This window comes from Nanorana parkeri, unplaced genomic scaffold, assembly GCF_000935625.1.
Source record: "Nanorana parkeri isolate BGI_ZX_2015 unplaced genomic scaffold, ASM93562v1 scaffold18, whole genome shotgun sequence".
In the NCBI taxonomy this organism is placed as follows: domain Eukaryota; kingdom Metazoa; phylum Chordata; class Amphibia; order Anura; family Dicroglossidae; genus Nanorana; species Nanorana parkeri.
The window spans coordinates 1,578,667-1,598,322 of NW_017306286.1; the positions used below are offsets into that span (position 1 = coordinate 1,578,667).

At 42.4% G+C, this 19,656-nt stretch overlaps 2 protein-coding genes across 3 annotated transcripts in view; one reads left to right on the plus strand and one right to left on the minus strand.

Annotated features, from left to right (window-relative positions):
• KCTD10 (potassium channel tetramerization domain containing 10) overlaps nt 1–849 on the minus strand; it is an 18,138-nt gene extending 17,289 nt beyond the window's left edge. For both annotated transcript variants that reach the window (XM_018560511.1, XM_018560504.1), the window contains exon 1: nt 762–849. In XM_018560511.1, coding sequence (XP_018416013.1) covers nt 762–764 — 3 coding nt within the window. In that variant the 5' untranslated portion in view covers nt 765–849. The remainder of the gene's footprint in view (nt 1–761) is intronic.
• A 5,661-nt stretch (nt 850–6,510) lies between these two features.
• UBE3B (ubiquitin protein ligase E3B) overlaps nt 6,511–19,656 on the plus strand; it is a 34,549-nt gene continuing 21,403 nt past the window's right edge. Inside the window, exons 1-10 of the mRNA XM_018560639.1 lie at nt 6,511–6,546; nt 7,735–7,904; nt 8,029–8,149; nt 10,220–10,279; nt 11,044–11,148; nt 11,271–11,367; nt 12,493–12,578; nt 16,560–16,642; nt 17,877–17,982; nt 18,092–18,212. Of these exons, the coding sequence (XP_018416141.1) occupies nt 7,744–7,904; nt 8,029–8,149; nt 10,220–10,279; nt 11,044–11,148; nt 11,271–11,367; nt 12,493–12,578; nt 16,560–16,642; nt 17,877–17,982; nt 18,092–18,212 (940 nt within the window). The 5' untranslated portion in view covers nt 6,511–6,546; nt 7,735–7,743. The remainder of the gene's footprint in view (nt 6,547–7,734; nt 7,905–8,028; nt 8,150–10,219; nt 10,280–11,043; nt 11,149–11,270; nt 11,368–12,492; nt 12,579–16,559; nt 16,643–17,876; nt 17,983–18,091; nt 18,213–19,656) is intronic.

Consider the following 19,656-nt stretch of genomic DNA (forward strand, 5'->3'; position numbering starts at 1 on the left):
TTTTTTTTTTTTTTTTAAACTAATTTTTCTATATGTAAACCTGTTTACATCCATTAGGTTGGTTTTGTTACACTGCAAATCCAGCCGGCCTAGGAATGCTGACCTTTCCAGACTGACATCAAACTATCAAGGCATTCTGATATGTACATAACTCCTCCCAAGAGCCTGCCCACTGCTTCCTCAGGGCTCTTGAGAGAAGTACTGAGAAAGGGTGCTGTGATGTTTTCATTAAGCTATTTACAACACCCTGCAGACTCCTCCCACCTGCCATGATCAGCCTGCATTGCATAGAGACGCAGAGAGAACAAATAATGATGTCACTGGGACTAAAATGGTCAAATGTAATGAAAATGGAAAGGTCTTATTTGAAAACTTAATTAGCCTGTTGAAGGCACATTATCAGTAGATAATAGTTCTGCTTTTTAATGATTTTGGGAACAGATAGGAGGTATGGCGCGCCTTCTTTTTACCTCCTTGAAATGTTGGAAGGTATGCCATTGGTGACTGTTTTTTTTTTTGCACTGCATTTACTGAGCAGTATATGTGACCATTAGACATATAGGTGAGGGAAACACACTGAGGCGGTGGAGTATAGGCACACCATTGTTTCCCTATGTCCCATCCTGCTGCTCATTACTGTAGACTGTATCTCAGCATCTTCCATAACTTCATGGAGGTGTATCAGGGAAACATGCCGGCCATCCTCCTAACAATCCACCCTTGTAATCAAAAAATAAATAATTAAAAGCCTTAGCACTCACCATCAACCCCGATAAACTTCCCTCAGGCCAAAATACGGGAGCCACCCAGTCCACCTCATACACTTCCGCCCGTCACTGACGCATTTCCCCCTCAGTCCCCAGACTTGTAGCCTGCCCTCTTCCTGTCTGGTGTAATGGCATGACGTATGAACAAGGACAGCCAGGCAAACACACATAGACCAAATTCACAGGGACGATACATATGTAAGAGCCGCCCGTTAAATCAGGGATACATCACTGTTCACGATTGCAATGTTACCACTGTAAAAAAGTAGCTTGGACTAGAAACGGCGCCCACAACAATCATGGCTTTTTCCTCCTCACGGCGCCGTGCCAGTTCAGCTTGTGTGCTCCCTGACGTGTTTCCGCCCTCACTTGGTGCGCTTGCGAAAACAGTCCGATCAGAGGCAGCTGGAGTTCTTGTCTGCAGCCGGGAGTGGCTCTTGTTTTGGGAGATCTAGGACATATTGTACCCCTATAAGGTTAGACACCCCCTCTGACCCTTAACCCCTGACTTCCCAGAGTTGTTTATTTATCATTAGCAGGGCAGTCAGCTGTCATTTAACCGTGCACCTAGGCTGCTGTAGTGAAATGGGGATTATACACATCAGGTCAGCTGCTGTTCTTTAATAAATATATTTTAGTAGGACTTCTATTACGAGCTGAGGCAGATGATGTATTTAGAAAATACTCAAACCCTTGTATTGTAGTAATTAGGACTGATGGCACTGACTTCTTAAAAGGCTATCTGTACAGGACACGGTGAAAGACAATGGCTAATAGATCAGCCATACAGAATGTAGCTTATATCTCGTATGCATGCTTTCTGCTTGGCACTATATAAACAAGTGTAAAGACAGTGTGTAAAAATAGGCAGATGACATGAATTAGAATCCTAAAACTGGCCGTACACATTACGATCTGATTGTACTATGCACTTTAACTCAACCAACAGCTTTAGGCTAGGTTCACACCTAGGCGATTCAGATGCCGAGCTGTTTTGCGCGTTTTCTATTGCGTGACTGTTCATTGTAAAACGTGTGATTTTCAGTGCATAGAGATGCCTATGGGACCCAAACTGCCCAAAAATAGCTCCTGGACCTTTTCGCGCAACAGGCGACTTTGGTTGTGCGACAAACCGCAAAGGTGTGAGCAGCCTCCATTGACTTCAATGCGAGTCTCTGTTTTGCGCGACAAATCGCCTAGGTGTGCACCGGCCATTAGGGTACAGGGATTGTCAATTACAAATTGAATGGATTGATCAGGTAGGTCCCAATATTGCAGAGTTTTTGTAACTATCAGTAGAGATGGGCCCGGGCGTGTTCGCAAGCGCCTCGTGCTGAGCCAGGAAGCCGTCAGCGCGCAGGGCCAATCACAGGCACTGAGACATGTTCCCGGTCCGCAGCTGCAGAGATCGGGAAGTGTCTCAGTGTCTGTGATTGGCCCTACGCGCTGACAGCTTCCCAGCAGGCTCGGCACGAGGCGCTTGCAAACACGCCCGAGCCCATCACTAACTATCAGATCCTGTGTCATGGGGCTTTGGGTTTGTGTTGACGGCATCAGTTTAACATGCTTTTGAGATCATTTAGAATTCATTGGCAGTCACATTTTACCTGCAGCTGACCTTCTGACCTGCATTTCACCTGCTTCAAGCAGCTTTGGCTTGAATGAGAATGCAAGACCCACCTAAGGCGAACAAAAGCCCTTAAGGCGATTGAACAATGAATGTACAACTTGATTACAGTGTTTATGTCTAGTTTAAAACCCTTAATGGATTTGACATGTCTTATGATAGAGGAAATAAACTGAACTTACCAGACCCATGTAAGCTCTATGGGAAGTCGGATGTAAGCAGACATGCGTCCATTTATATCTGATTACCCCTTATCCATCACAGTCAGGTCTACCAAAATGGAATTCTGTTGTGTTTTATATTCCAGGCCTGGCCGGATTTTGGGGTAATCGGATGTAAGCAGAAGTCTGTCCGTTTAGATCCGGCTGCCCATAGACTAACATCTGGCTGAAAAACTGACAGGTGGACCTGATCGGACCGCCTTTTTGAAAGGCGGTCAGATCATGGGAAAAGTTATCCTCTCTTCCTGTTCTGATGACAACTACAAATGTTGGATTTGCCATAATTTTCAGCCCAAGTAATAATGGTTACCAGAAACAGAGGCTACATTTCCCCAGTGGAGATCCAGCAGCAATTAAAACTGAAAAGAAATTCTAACCCTTCTCCATTCTATTCAAAACTAAAAAAAAATTTAGTTTTAAATCAGTTTTTTCCTAGCTTTGATCAGAATTGTCCATCGGCTTTTGGAGGTCATTTTCTTCGGTGCAGCACAAATGTTGGATGGGTTTCTCTGACTTGGCCTATATTAGAATGGATGTTTTATTAAGGTGGATTTCAGGAGAATATACATGCTGCATTACTAAAATTCAGCCTCAAGAAAATTCATTGAAAGTATGCAAATGGAAGCTGGCATTTTTAAACCAAAAAACTAATTGCTTTGAAAATTATGAAGAATGAATTATTCCCTAGAATGAATTATTGCAATATCTTGCTTGACAGTAGATGCTCAGCATTATAATCCAATTGAAGAGCCTTGGAATAGCACAAACATAGTTTAAAAAATCCTGTATATGCTTGATATCCATTAGACTCCAGGTGACTAAGATATCAAGGACAATTATGTTCTCATGGAAACTTGGAAAGCAGCTTCATAATATGCACTCTTAAATATTGACCTGCGGCTCAGATTGCACCTCAATATTCACAGATCAACCGTAACATTATGACCACTGAGAGGTGACGTGAATAACTTTGATTATCTCGTTACAATGGAACCTGGAAGTGGGTGGGATATATTTGGAAGCAAGTCAATGGTTTATCCATAAAGTTCATGTGTTGGAAGCAGAAAAAATTGTAAAAAAAGTGTAAGGTTTTAATTGACTTTAACAAGGGCCAAATTGTAATGGCTAGATAGCTGGGTCAGAGCAACTCCCAAACTGCAGCTCTTGTGAGATGTCCCCAGTCTACAGTGGTCAGTACCTACCAAAAGTGGTCCAAGGAAGGAACATTAGTAAACTGGCAACAGGGTCATTGCCGGTCATGGCTCATTGATGCATGTGGGGAGCAAAGGCTGGCCCAGGTAGTTCGATCCAATAGAAGAGCTACTGCAGCTCAAATTGCTGAAGTTACTGAAAAGGTTAATGCTGGTTCCAATAGAAAGGTGTCTGAATACACAGTGCATCACAGTTTGTTGTGCATGGGGCTGCATGGCTGCAGACCGGTCAGGGTGCCCATGCTGACCTGTGTCCATTGCCAAAAGCGCTTACAGTGGGCACGTGAGCAACAGAACTGGACCACGGAGCAATTGCAGAAGGTAGCCTGGTCTGATTAATCACATTTTGTTTTACATTATGTGTACTGTATGGTAATCAGATGGCACCAGGATGCACTATGGGAAGAAGACAAGCCAGTGGAGGTTTTGGGGAATGTTCTGCGGCGAAACCTTGGGTCCTGCTATTTTTGTGGATGTTACTTTTGACATGTGCCACCTACCTAAACATTTTTCTTGACCATGTACACACTGTCATGGAAATAGTATTCCCTGATGGCAATGGCTTCTTTCAGCAGGATAATGCACCCTGTCACATTGCAAAAATGGTTCAAGAATGGTTTGAGGAACACAATAATGAGTTTGAGGTTTTGACTTAGCCACTACATTCTCCAGGTCTTAGTCCAATTGAGCATCTGTGGGATGTGCTGGAAAAACAAGTCTGATCCATGGAGATCCCAGCTCACAACTTACAGGACTTAAAGGATCTACTACTGACGGCTTGGTGCCAGATATCACGGCATACCTCCAGAGGTCTAGTGGAGTCCATGCCTTGACGGGTCAGAGTTGTTTTGGCGGCAAAAGGGGAACCTAGTCAATATTAGTTGGGTGGTCGTAATGTTATGGCTGATCGGTGTAAGTCACAAAAGTGCACAACATGTTTATAATATTTGCTGGAGAACCGGAGACTCTGAACCTTGTAGGACCTAGTAGTTAGTATATTACCGTAGTATGGGATGCTAAAATTGGCCATGTTGACACAAATTGCACAGACATGGTCCACCTCTGTCACTGTCGGAAAGTGGTTCCTTATCAATAATGCAGCCAATGAAAAAAAAAGTTCTTTTAGACATAAAGTGATTAGAAAAGACTGGAGGAGATCAAAAAAAGTTAAAACACTATGTCGTGGGGAAAAAATAAACCTATGGCAGTTAATTTTGTTTATGACTGTTTGGGATATTGGTGACATGCACAAAAATATATTAATCACTTAACTGATTTATTATGGTTGAACAAAAAAAGGAGATGGGCAAGTTGGAAAATGTTTCATTCATTTGATCTAGTTGTAGCGAGCATGAGGTAACTGTTTATTCTAGTCACTTGTTAGCACGGTAGTATCTACATTTCTGCCCATATAGATAGGATTGTGGCGATTTTTGAGCATCAAGTTAAAAGCCTAAAAAGCTTTTTCCCAATTCATCTGCCAGGACAGCACAGGAGAGGCTCCTCCCACCTAAAACCGCAGAGGGGGGAAGGGGCAGCTCAGGATAGACACAAAAGAAGGGGCTTGGGCATGTCTTCTCCAAAGGAAAAGGTGAGTGCATGGCCTGATCAGATAAGAAGTTTCAAGACATAACAGAAAAAACTGAGGGCAACTAGGGTCCCTTACCTTGCAGGAATGATTTCTGTCCCCTCGCTGGAGGGAGAAAAACCTCTGGGAATAAAAAAAACAGAAAACAGGGAGGGAGGGTCTCCTTATTACCTAACTATTCCCAAATAATTCAATTCTTGCTGGCTCTCTGAACCAGGAAGAATACCTGGGAGTCCCCTGCACCTAGCACGCTGGCCTCAAGGAATAATAACAAATTCTCACTATGCTTTCCTGCTAGGCCTGAGGAAACACATAAAACTGATGTGGTTGGGAGGGACGGCTCATTTTATTTTAATTGTGGATGATGTGTTTTCTGTTTTAGGTGGGTGGAACCTCTCTCTCCTGTGCTGTCCTGAAAGATTCATGGAAAATACGTTACCAGGTACCTAACTCTGTTTTCTTCTCCTTCTTCAAGAAACAGGGAAATTTAGGAAACCTTGCACAGTTTACATTACATGTCCCCCAATGATAGACAAGTGATATTGAATATGAAATAAATCAAAGAAGAATTATAGGGAAAGTGAAATACACTCATCTCCATAAATAGAGTCGACGTGTGACACTGCAGCTGCAACACATCGACTCTATTGATCGGGAACCGAGCGATCACATACCGCTGATTGCTTAGGTTCCGATCTTCTCCCTGCAGAGATTTGTGACTGCACGGATTCCCCCTCCGGTGCTGTCTGGATGGGGAGGGGGCAGGCACAGCTGGATCTAGTGAGGCCGAGCCAGCTGTCAATAAGGCAGTGGGGTGGATCCCGAAAATATTGTTGGGATCCATCCCAGCTGCAGCGCAGCTCTGCGCTGTCAGCATATAGTGGGCAATAGCCTGCTATATGCTAGGTTTTGGATCACAGGAGGGCATTAGTATATGTTCTCCGGTGAACCTAAACATAACTATGGCCAGAAAAGATTGGGCCATAGTTCACTTTTAAGTAATTTGTTCTTTGTCATTTAAATATCCAAACTTTTTTTTTGTTATGTCTTGTGTTTATTGTAGAACTCGAGTCTGAGGACAGAGGGCACAAAGTGGTTTGCAAGCCTTTTGATTTGTATTTGAAAGAATAAGGTAAGCTCTATAAAATATCTTTGGGGTTTTCTTTACTGTTTATGTATAAAGAAAGAATTTGTATTTTTTTATATTTGTCTTGCATAAGAAAGGTGTGTACCGAAAGTGGTCTTATATGGTCATTTTGTGGGCATTGTAACAAAACTATAAAGATGAAATGAAAGTAAATGTATTTGGGTTAATTCCTATATACAAGACTTTTGCTGTTTATTAATTATTTTGGGATGTGGTTCTTGAAGGGTTTGCTTCAGAACATGCCATAATATTTCAACGTTCCTGAAAACAGAAATGTCTTACTAGAACAGCAATTCATGGGCCCTTGACTGATTGCAAGCACTCCAGGCCATTAAACAGTAAAGTATTCCCTTTTTTAATCTCTGGGTGGAATTCCAGCGTTCATTTTGTAAAAAAAGGATTTGTTGACATACACACAGATAACTAAATATCTAGCTTGCACTATGTTGGAGGCCTTTCCCTCCCACAACACCAGTTTGTATTATGTGTTTATGATTTGTGTAGACTGTCTGTTAACCTGTCAGTGCCCTAGTATGTATCAAAAACTGTCAAGGTCACATTTGGGTAACAATGATCGTGAAGCCACATTTGTGGTTTCTTCTTCTAGTGTCCTGTGTCCTGCAGTGACATAAGGGTTATAAGAAGGACATAAAACACATAGAGGGGGACCAGGCATCTGAAACTCCTGAATGTGCCAGATGCTGAAGGTTTTTCAGCCAGCCAACTTTCTGCTGACAGTGGGTTTCAGTGGCATGGTTGCCTGGAAGGATAAGTATCAATCCTTTCCCTTGCAGGAAGACCTTGATGTATGTACCAGAGTTAAAAAAAAAAAGTGACAGTGACTTTAATACAATAACAAAAATGCTGCTATCACCCAGAATGTCGGCTCAGTTAAATAAACTGCAATTTTCCTTTTCATAGCAACTCCTTCGCAAAAAACGTGTGTCCTTTAGTGGCATAGGGGCCCCTAGGTGGAATTCAGTGGGGGACCAGGCTTCCAACACACCCAGACATGTACTGGATGCTGCAGACTTAGCTCTTCGGCAAAGCGAAGCTAGGAGTCCTCTAGTCAGGTAAGTATCAATAATTTAAAAAAATAAATAAACCAACAGAGTCAATTTATTTAGGTAATACCAGAATTTGACTAAATGTTATGGCTTGTTTCTTCCACAGTTTTCAAAAATGTTTGGGGCATCTCAGGCTACAAAGGACCAGTTCTTAGACAAGGCAAGGCAGCTGCGTGAAGAGAGAAAAGGCCTCAAAGAAAGAGAGAAAGCTGCAGTAAAAATCCAAGCTCTTATTCGACGATTCCTGTGCAGATGTCGGCTGCAGAGAGAAATCAGGTACTATTGTTTTATTTTTTATTGAAGAAGCCTTGTGATAAGGCAGTGTGTAATTTGGAGTCCATTACAGCATTATCTATAAAGTCTTTTTGTTCTGTTTTGTTTTCTTTTACACTGAACGCAGACAAGAAGTGGATGTCTTTTTAGAAGGCGCAGAAAATGGAACAGTCAAGTCCAATGCTCTTTCCATTTTTCGAACAGCTCGTAAACTGTTGATAATATTCAGACTACAGGTGGACAGAGTGGTAGGTGTTCTTTTCCTAGTTGCCTTATAAAGCATATTTTTGATATAACTCTATATATCAAGTATTTGAAACAGAATGCAGAATTCTGAAAAAAACTAAAACGTTATGTACTCTTTATACACACATTACCCCTGAATTGTAAGTAGCTGCAGGCAATGAAATATACAGAAAGGGAGGCTGTAGAGAACCTTCTGGCCCCCAGATTAAACAACAAACTTGAAAGGTTTGCATCCAGGGATTTGCTGGCATCAGTGGTGGCAGCACTTGTGGCTTTGTGGGATCACTACAATTTGATCTATGCCTGTGAAGATTGGTCTTCAGCTCCTTTGCAGGATTGAGATGGAGGGCATGCCGGTGGTACTCATGGAGGGCATGCCGGTGGTACTCATGCCGGTCGTACCCCTGGACTGACCCAGGAGAACGTGGTATGCCAGTATTGTATGACTTCTTGCAGATGCACCATAGGCTCTGCCAGATCTTCACGATCTGCTGTCCCAAGGGCTGATTCGCCTTCCTGGCTTCTCCATCCCATGCTTTAGCAGTATGGCAGTTGAAGCAGGTTTAAAGGGACAGGGGCATCTCTTACACCATCGATGCTTGCTACTTCTTGCAAGGTCTTTCATCAGATGTGGAGGACGTATTTCATCTGGTGTGAGTCTAGGGATTTTTACCCCAGGAGTTTCTTTCTAGGACAGATCTATTCTTTCCTGCTGTGTCTGGACCATTAGTACCATCAGGGGCCAGATCTCTGCGCCTGACATTCTGTTCCAGTGACTCTCCAATCAAGACTTTCGTGCAAGGGGTTTCCCATGTTGCTCCCCTAGTCAAATCCCATTTATTTATGGTCCTTTTCAGTGCTTCAGAAGCCCCTGTTTGAACAACAGAGACATTTATGTCTCTGCTCCGACCCACAAAGTAGTTTTCCTTGTAGGTATCAACTCAGCTGGGCGAGTGTCTGAACTGGCAGTTTTATCCTGCAAGGAACTCTTTTTTGGTCCTGCACAGAGGTTGTGTTGAGGCCTAGGCCTTCCTTCCTAAGGTGGTCTATGCTTTTCACCTTAAGCAGGACATTGTCCTTCCATCCTTGTGTCCAGTTGCAGTTCACCAGAAGCAGATCCCCCTCCATTGCCTTGATGTGGTCTAGGCTGTCTGAGTTTATCACTCATCCACATCATCTTTTCGTATTACAGATTTTTTGTCAACCTCAGTGGACCAAGGAAGGGTGTTCCAGCTTCCTCTTCCACCATTTCTAGGTAGCTCAGGCAAACCATTGTTCAGGTTTAAGATATTAAGGTATGGGTACCCTCTTTCCAGTCAAGGGTCAGTCCACCAGGGATGTGGGCACGTCTTGGTCATCATGCCTCTATTTCCCAGGTTTGCAAGGCCGCATGGGGGGGATGGGGGGTGAGTAATTCCCCGCCCCCCGGCTTCCTGGTTGGCCAGGAAGCCAGCTCAATGCTCCCTGGTGACGAGGGAGCATGGAGCCGTTTTCCCAGCCAAACAGGAAGCTGGGGGCAGCATGTAATGACTTGCCACCGGCTTCCTGATACCGGAAGTTCCGGTATCGGGATAAGTATCGGGAGCATTTGGGGCAAGTACGAGTACTCGCTTAAATACTCACTAGTATCGGTATCGGTGCTTTCCTCATTTTCTACCATCTAAGATGGTGAAGAACGGTCAGAATAAGTACCCAAGACATAAAAGCTGGCTACATTCCAGCTTCTACAGTATGGCACCAGCCTGAGAGCACCCAAGCAATGTCCACTTACTCCTGCTAAAGGGACACATGACTCATCTAAGTAGCTTCCTCCATCCCAGAACAGGGAAAAGATCATGGTAAACTGAGTGGACTTTCTGATTCAGTACAGTTGCAGTGTTTGCAATTCATCATTAGCAGTTCACTGATTGCTTTCAGTCGACGCCTGGAATTGTTGTAAACCTGGTCATGGTGCTTCTTAGTATTAATGATGAATTACTTCCATGCAGATACTAATAATTTATTTATTTGATATATTAATTACAAGTTTCTCCCCTGCATCTGTTCTTACACATATTTATGTAATTTTACAGAGATTTGAAAAACTTTGCCGGTGCATCCTTATCAGTATGGACTGTGAGAATGAGCCCAAGGCATGTATTCTAAACCCATTTTTATCAATACTTCTTGTGATTATTTCTTTATGGCACCCCAACACAACTAACCATCACATGTATATTGTATCGCACCACATTGCATAGTACCATGCAATGTGGTGCAATATGATTCAGACAAAGGTGGACTGCCCCACCGGGGTGCATGTGACAGTGTGACAGCACAGGAACACAATTGGGAGACAGTTATTATAACACGAAGTGTCTGAACAAGGACCTTCATGGCAGGATTTCCAAGAATTATTATAATGAAAGCTGCATATTAAAAATTAAAAAAAGATTCCGAACGTGTTTTAGAATTACATTACCATGTTAAAGTTTGTATGAGGTTTTAAAGTGATTAAATTTCGATTTAGTTTAAGAAAAAATTGGATAAATGTCTTAGGAATAATTTGTTTTGATCAAATAGCTACAATTTAAGAAATCATTGTCTATTTATCTCTACTTATCTATTTTGAAGGGTACTTTTTGAATTGTTGATGAAAATCGTTCAGGGTTGTAGCAGTCATTTGCCATTTCCAGTGTACAGAATATACTATTCTTAATTAGTCAACCATTTTTATTTCTAAACAATAAAATGTTTGTATAAAATATGTTTGCTGTACATATTTATGTAAGTATTTCACTTAGTTGATGCACAGCAACATTTGTTTATTAGTTTTATTTTATAATAGATACAAATAGTATGAAGGGTAAAGAGACGGACAAAAAGCAATTACTTGTAACCGGTATTTGTCTTGCAGGTTTGGTTTGTGTCTCTTGCACTGTCCAAAGACCTTACTCTTTTGTGGATAAAGCAAATTAAAGACATCTTGTGGATTTGCTGTGAGTTTCTGAAGTCACTGAAAGTGAGTCTTTTTGCCCTGGGACATATTTTTATACATTTCAAAGCTACAAGAGGGAGTTCTTGATGCATGAGAACATATACTGTATGTATGAGATAATGATAATCTTCTTAACCTTTATTCAGCCGGACATTCTGCAGGACTCCAAACTGATCACCCTCTACCTCACTATGCTGGTCAACTTCACAGACACCTCTACCTGGAACATATTTAGAGGGAAAGGTGAGTTTTTAGTTTTTAACAATGCTTCTGCATATAATGTTGGGTACGAGGGGGGATTTATTCTCTGGTAAAAGATATCTGCACACTCTAGGTTATTTTTGAATTCAAAGCTATAATCGTCTAATAAGAAAGCCCAGCAGTAGATCTGTGGATTTAAAAAAATGCAAAAGTTTCCCTCCCTGGCAGTAGTACACAAAGAGGGAGTGTGCACCTATCTTATTTTGGTCCATTCACAGCATGGACTATTTAAAACGTACAATTACGTCAGCTTGGTTATTAGGTTGCCTGTTGCCGTATTCTTGCGATCTGCTGGCTACATGCGGTAAATATAAATGGAAAATGCAATATTTCATATGTACCTGACTAAAGCAAAAGGAAAAAATAAAATTCTGTGGGGGGAATTTATCAAAACTGGAGCAGGCAGTAACTGGAGCAGTTGCCCATGGGAACCAATCAGCATCTCTCTTTAGTTTGCTCAGTTGAGATTTGAAAATGAGAAATAGAAGCATATTGGCTGCAGTGCAAATCTGCTCCAGATTTTGTCTGCTCCAGTTCTGATAAATTCCCCCCTATATGTTTTTAGTCTGGAACAAAGTAATTTAAACAGGGCAGTCCCTAAAAAAAATTCTGTTATTATTATTATCATTATTATTATATAGAATTTATATAGTGCCAACAGATTGTGCAGCGCTTTACAAACTGTTATATCCTAAGTAAGCCGTTGAGATAACTGTTGGACCTTGTAGACAAAATGTGCCTCAAAGGTGAAAGCTCTAACCACCATTGTCTGCCTACTGTATAAGGTTTGAAATCCTCCCTTAGGACAAGTATCCTGAGTCCTGCCTAGGCCCAGAAGGCTCTGTTTAGCAGAATGTTCTGTTCACCTGCGAGGGACACATTTCCGAATAGTAAAAGTCTAGCAATGGCTAAGAAAACACAAGGATTTGTGGATTTAGCCATAACAAACAATGTTACAATTCCGTCTGATCTTCCAATTTAGCATGTTATCTGAATTGTTAACAGTTTTGTTTTTATTTTTAAGTGCAAATGCACTTAGCATTAGCTAGTATTTTACTGAGATTGTTATGTTTCTAATAGTTGCAACCAATCTGTGTTTTATTTCAGGAGAAAGCTTGAGACCTGCAATGAACCATATCTGTGCAAACATAATGGGTCACCTCAATCAAAAAGGCTTTTACTCAGTGTTACAGGTACTTCACTATAGCATTGACTAGTGTTTCTTAACTGCATACAATAATGTACTCCTATTCCCCAAAACTGTAGTGGTTGTTATGGCTTCCCTGTAAGAATCAGAACTCCCTCCTTGGATAGAAGCTAGTACTGGCTGTGCTGTTAGCAACACTGACTGATGCAGTGGCCTGGATCAGCATAGGTCTGTGGTGTCTTTTTCTACAGACAATACATCTATTAGAACTATCAACCAGTGCCTGAGGAGTATAGTTAAGAGGAAATTAGTCAACTTTTGGATTTCTAAACCTTTGATGTAAACATTCTGGCCTCCAAGTTCAGCAACAAGGTGGTGCTGAATCCCAGGACTTCCTGCTTGCCTAAGGTAGTTTTTGACTTTTACCTTAACGGGGACATTGTTCTTCCATACCTTTGTCTGGAAGTTCACCAAAGGGAAATTTTCCCTCCTATTGTTTGGATTTGGCTTGGCCTGTGAGAGTCTATCTCTCAGTCATTGTTTCTTTCACAAAAATTGATTTCGTTTTTGTCATTCTGGATGGACCCTGAAAGCGTGTGCCAGCTTCTTGTTCCACCATTTCTAGGTGATTCAGACAGACTGTCATCCAAGCCTATGGTCTCTGATTGGGTTTCACCTTTTCCTGTCAAGGCGCACTCTACTAGATCCATGAGTGCTTCTTGGATTTGTTACATCAGGCAACTGTTTCTAAGACTTACATGGATGCCATCTGGTCTTCTGTTTACACGTTCTACAAGTTCTTCCAGGTGGATGTTTCCAGGGCCGGCCTTAGGGCACCCTGTGCGAGAAAGCTCTACAGCGCCCCTCAGTGGCCACCCCCCCAGTAGCCACACCCATTTCCCCCAATATCCGCACCATTTAAAGACTCCTATTTTGTTAAGCCGCAAACAAAAATATATTAAAAAAGTATGATCAAAATAAAACTTTTATTCAAAGGTATTAAACTTGTCGGCACAATATAAGTATTCTTATCAAATAAAACAACAGAAGGCAAACAATAAATGTCAAACTAAAATAAAGTCTATAAAAATAAAGTGTCGGGTTGTCATGCCGGTCCTTTTTTCAAGTAAGTATATCTAGAAAAAGTCAAAATAAAAACCAGAACACAAAACCCAGACTACATGTAAAATTAATGGGGGGGGGGTGGCTTCAGGGAAATATTAGGGGTCCAAACAGACCGCTGACATTTCCCTTTTAAAATGGAAAAGAAATTGAGGACACCAAATCCTCAATGTCTTTTTATGCAGCCTCAGCACTCAATGAATGGATAGCACTCAGTACAGAGGCTTCCCATTCATTGAGGAAATCTTGAATGATCAGGAGGTAATGTAAATCACAGCCTGTTCATTCATAACTGGGGACACATAGTACTATGTGTCCCCAGTTATTTACAAACACTGGAGTGATCAGACGACCGCTCCAGTGTTTGTCCTTCTCACTCGGAGGATCGGTAAGTATCAATGATATTTACCGATCCCCGCTCTGCCACGCACAGAGCCGATGTCATCCTGAAACTGACAGGATGACAGCGGCTCCGATCTCCTCCACGCTTGGCCATCCTGACAGCTGCCGGCATGGCTTCTCTCCCCCTCACCGCTCTTCCATCCTGACAGCAGGCAGAGCTCCCTACTGCGCCCCCCACCGGCGGACGAGGGAGCGCTGTCATGCCGGATGGCCAGCGGTGAGTAGGAGAGAAGCCGCCCCAAGGACGAGCTTTGTCGGCCGCCTGGCCCCTTTGTTGCCGTGGCGCCCTGTGCCAGCTCGCACACCCCTAAGGCCGGCCCTGGATGTTTCCGCCTCATCTGCTGCCAGCTTCGGGCATAAAGTTCTTCAGGCAACTCTTGAGCTGCATGCAGTCCTGTTGTTTTTTTTCTTGGGTCTGCTAGTGTTTGCCGTGTTGCCCACTCCTCAGTAAGACTGATTTTTGATATCCCAAAGGTTTAAGACACCCTGTGTTCCTCAATATATAAGAAAAAATTTTTTTGGACACTGTAAAATCCTTTTCTTGGAGTCTCCTCTCTGTGTTTATAATTATTCTCTTGATACTGCTTTGCTACAAAAAGGAGGCATGCTAGTTGCAGGAGGCATTATCCTGGGCTGGCATACAGTTTTTTGCTTTCCAGTGTCTCTTAGTTCTGTATGCAGTAGTATAACTCGAAGGTTAAAGTATTCCAGTGTCCCTCAGTGGACTCCCAAGAAAATAGTTTTATGGTGAGCACAAAATCCTATTTCAGAGAAGAAAGCTGTTTAAAAATAAAATCAGATAGTTTTTTTTTTTTTTAAAGGAAGATTCTACAGAAGTAACACATGTAGTAAGTATGTAATGAATAATAAATCAAAAGCAGCACAAACAGAAATTCAAAAATCAAACAACTGGAAGCAGTAGAAACGGTAACCTGATCAAATTAATAAAATACATTATTATACTGCCCTGACCCTGGTATTCCATGCCTTTGGTGTATTGCCATCTAGATTACGGTAAGATTGTTATCCAACAAAGGCTGAATATGTGAATTCTGTTAAAGTGACGCTAAATTCAGTAGTTTAAACCTTAAAAATGCATTCAAGTACCATACTCGTTAACAAAAATGTATCTTATTTGTGTATCACTCACCTCTAGATTTTCAAATCCTCTCAGAATTCATGCATACACTGTCCTTCCTTCTCTAGGGTGGCTACTTTTGTTCCCCATGGTCCCTGTGTGTGTTGTAAAGTAGCCACCTCTCCAAACTCATTCCTGTGATGGACTACAATCTCACATTTAGTTTACTAATTTGTATTGAGATTGTAGTCCATCACAGGAATGAGTTTGGAGAGGTGGCTACTTTACAACACACACAGGAACCATGAGGAAGAAAAGTAGCCACCCTCCAGAAGGAAGGACAGTGTCAGCACCAATTCAGAGATGATTTGAGGATCTACAACCAAGTGATACAGAAAAAAGCTACATTTATGTTAATAATTAGGGTACTTGAATGCATTTTTAACATCTAACTCTTGAGTTTAGTGTCACTTTAAAAGCTGAAGCTTAATCTGCTTTTATTTTTGGCTTCCCTGGTTTCTCCATTTCACTCAGCAACATGCTAGTGACATTTAGAAAAAACAAAAAACTTTCCCTTTTAATTATATACCTTATTTTAGACCCAGTGATGTCATCCCTGGGTCTCTGTGGTTCTCTATGCAATGGAGGTAGGTCAAGGCTTGTGGAAGGGGTATACAAGGTGCTGCACAGTGCTTCCTGAAACTGTCAAAGCATCCTGCCTTAGTACTCCTCTAAAGGCCCCTCAGGCCCTGATGCTGTGGGTTGCTTCTTAAGAGGATTTATGCAAATATGAAAATGCTTTGATGGGTATGTATCAGTCTGGAGAAGTGGGTGTTCCTGGGTAGACTGCATTTGTAAGGCTGGGTTCACACCTGGGCGTTTTTCACTGCTGAAAAACGCTCAAGAAGTGAAATCCTATTAATTGCTATGGGCATGGTTCCCACCTGGGCGTATTTCAGCGTGTTCTGTCGCGCTGAAAAACGCCCTACGCGAGAAATAGTACTTGAGCTTATTTGGGGCAGATTTCAGCGCATATCCATTGGACTTCTAAATAGAGATTTCGTAAACGTGCGTCAAACGCGTGTTTCGTGGATGTAAATCGCGCTAAAAAGGCGCGGTCAAAAACGTGCATATTACGAACGCCCAGGTGTGAACCCAGGCTAATGCCCACATGCATGTGATGCTGAGCCCCCATGATTAAAATAACTGAAATCCAGTTACTTAAAGGGGAAGGCCAGGGACAGTCAGGCTGGGGAGGAAGTGGAATCAGACTTTGCAATACTGGAGTTCAGCCTGAAAATGGTAATTTTTTCCCCAAATCATTATATTTAGTTTCATTTGATTGCATGATTGCATATTTTAGGCTTTACAAGTAATTAACAGTTTGTCTAGAAAATGGAATGATATATGAATTGTTCCTTGCAGATCCTTCTCACTAATGGCCTGGCACGATCACGCCCATCTCTTTCCAAGGCCACTTTAACAGCCGTATTTTCCCTAGCATTGCGGTAAGATTGATGCATTTCTTCTGTTTTTGTCAACTATTTACTGGCTGCAAAGCTGTAGGCTTTTATTAGTACACGTTCCCAGTGAATATTAACACAGTTACATTTGAAACAATACCAGCACTTGACATCTTGTATGCCTTTTTTAAGGTCTTTATTTTTCCTCTGAGACTCTAGGGATTGAAGAGTTAGTGCACTGAGTAAGTTTTACCCACCTGTGAGTTCCTTATCCTTGCCAAATTTGGACTAGGGTACCAGCGCTATTCAGATTTAGTACCCATGGCCAGTTTCTGCATCATGAAAGTCATTGGATAATATTTAGACACCTGGAGAGAGAAAAAACTGCTGATTATATATATTTGAAGTTAAATTGCACCTCGATTTGCAGTCAATATATTGAGTGCATCAACAGTTGAGTAGTATTTACACAAGTTAATAACACCCATTCCCCCTTTCCTTTAGTTTTATTAACAGTGTCCAGTCATTCCCCACACCTGTCTTCCAGTTGTATTTGCACGTATCACAAAAATCCCTGTTGAATCCCCCAGGGGACCAAGCACATTTAGCACTAGGTTCCATTCTGATCTGTGCTGTGGTTTTGCTCTACAAACACCTATTTTTATCTGTTTCTCCTAGCTGTCAGCTCCACCCCAGACTGAAGCCCAATTTATAAATGTTACTAAACATCCTCAGCACAGTGCAGTGGGTGTTTAGTAGCTGCAGGTAGATCCATTACACAGCTTTTTGAGCACTGACTGATACTTTACTATTGTAAGTGTGGGGGAATGTTTACCAGCAGCCAGCATTTACTATTGTAAGTCCTTGTGCTGTGATCCATGCTAAATTCAGGGGAATGTTAACCATTAACTATCATAAGTCCTTGTGTTGTGATATATGCTGACCCCCTCCGCCTGCTGTGATGAATGATGGTGCACAATTATGCACCTGCTGCCAGGGACCAGCACTGTCAATCTGCTCTGATTAGTTTTTTGTCTCCTACAGAGGTGTGTGGTCAGACATTGGTGTGGGGATGGCACTGTCTACCACACTAACTCTGGATCCAAAGCACCTATCAAAGATGGGCACTAGGTGCAGTTTTTTTTTGTGATGGGAGTATAAATGAGGCTAATGTTGACATTATATTCCCATTCTATTATCTGTCTGCCTGTTTATCCATATATGTATCTTTAACTCTTCTAATTGCCATAGTAATGTATTTCTCTTTGATTTTCCCTAGTCCTGTAGTGGCTGCTCAGTTTTCTGACAATCTTCTTCGCTCATTCCTGATCCACATAATGTCAGTACCAGCTATAATTGCACACCTGTCTATTCTCACTCCAGATGTAAGTCCTATAAGCAATACTGGTGAATATATTGATGGTCTATTTGACCGTAAAAAGAAAATCTGAATTAAAAAATAATTATTTTGTTATTTTATCTTTGTCATTTTAGCGGATGGCTGTAATAGAATCCAATGGGCTCTTTCATAAATTCATTTTGTTCCTGAGTCGAGAAGAGCAGTGCAGAGATGTATGTGTGTGCCTGGAAGGAAGCCACACTCTCTGCTTGCTAGGTAATGGTCATTTGACATGTCAGTAATCTGTATACCCATAGGAAGCATGCACTACCTCCCACTCTACACCCTGTGCTTTGGTCCATCCTCCAACCCCAAACCGCCCCCCGCTACTACTCTTTTCTAGGCTGTGTGATCTTTCCACTCCACTCCACTGTTAACACTGCTTTACTCACATGTTTATCCCCTTTTGCATAGTGGTGTCTCCATGCCATGCCAGCTCTCTGTAACTCACTTTTGGTCTCATCTTTGGCCTTTTGTCTCATCATGGGTGCCCTTTTGTTTTTAATTTAAGTTTTGCAGCCTTGTGATCTTCCATTTTCATGTAGCCATATCTTTTCTCTGTGTTATGCTTACTGCCTACTCCCAACTGTATTCAATTTCCTCTGGCCCATGTATTTTTGTGTTCCAAAGTTTTTCAGGATTCCTTCTCCATGTCCCTATACCAGCTGGCTATATACTTTTACATTCATTCTGTGATATCCCTTTCAGTCCCTCAGCTTCCCTATTCCAGAAAGCTGTCTTCCTTGCTGTTTCCTGCACTATTTTTTTCCATCATACGAACATGTTATTCAAACTTCTATTCTGCATGGAGAACAGATCACGTACCCAAAAGTCCTTTGTATCACTCCCTGCACTGTGTGCTTCAATGCTGGGCCACACCCTGCAGTCCTCAGTTTTTTCACATTTCCTATTGTGTCCTTCTATTCCCTGTGTGTTCCTTTATTGGGCCACACCCTGCAGGCTCATATCCTACGCTTCTGATATGTCCATCTTCAATGTCCATATCTTTCTCCACAGCATCTCAGAATCTCAAATTCCACCTCAGTGTCCTCTAAGGCTGCAACAACTAGTTGATTCCGATTAGTTGATTCAGCTCAGCCGCACCCTCCCTCCCCTGCACATGCACCGCTGCCACAACTCTGCTCAGTTGCCGCAATTCTGCTCATCCTTTAACCCCACCCCTTCCGGCCACTCGGTACTACTTTGCTCAGCCATTCCCATCGACACCCCCCCTCAGCCGCCACCACCACTGACTCGCCTCTGAGCTGTTGCTCTCCTACCCACTGCAGCCTGTCATGTCTGATCCCGCTGCTCTCCCCCACCTGTATCGGCAGAGGCAGTGGGCATCGGAAGAGACACAGACTAGCTACTGTCAGGCACTATAGAGAGAAAGATGCTGAGGAGGGGGGGGGCGGTCAGGACACGTGAGGCACTGCTGGACGATCGGAGAGACTCGGAGGCATGGGGTGTGTGCAATAGCCAGTCTGCTATTGGCTATTGCAATTTTAAATAGCCAATAGCAGGCTGGCTATTGCACCCGCCCACTGCCTGTCAATCAGTAGCGGTACCATGCGCGGTACCACAGTGCTGAGTGTTCCAGTGTGGTGCGATTGGAAAAATTGTGCATGCAGTTTGTTTTTTTGCAGTAAACTTTATGTTT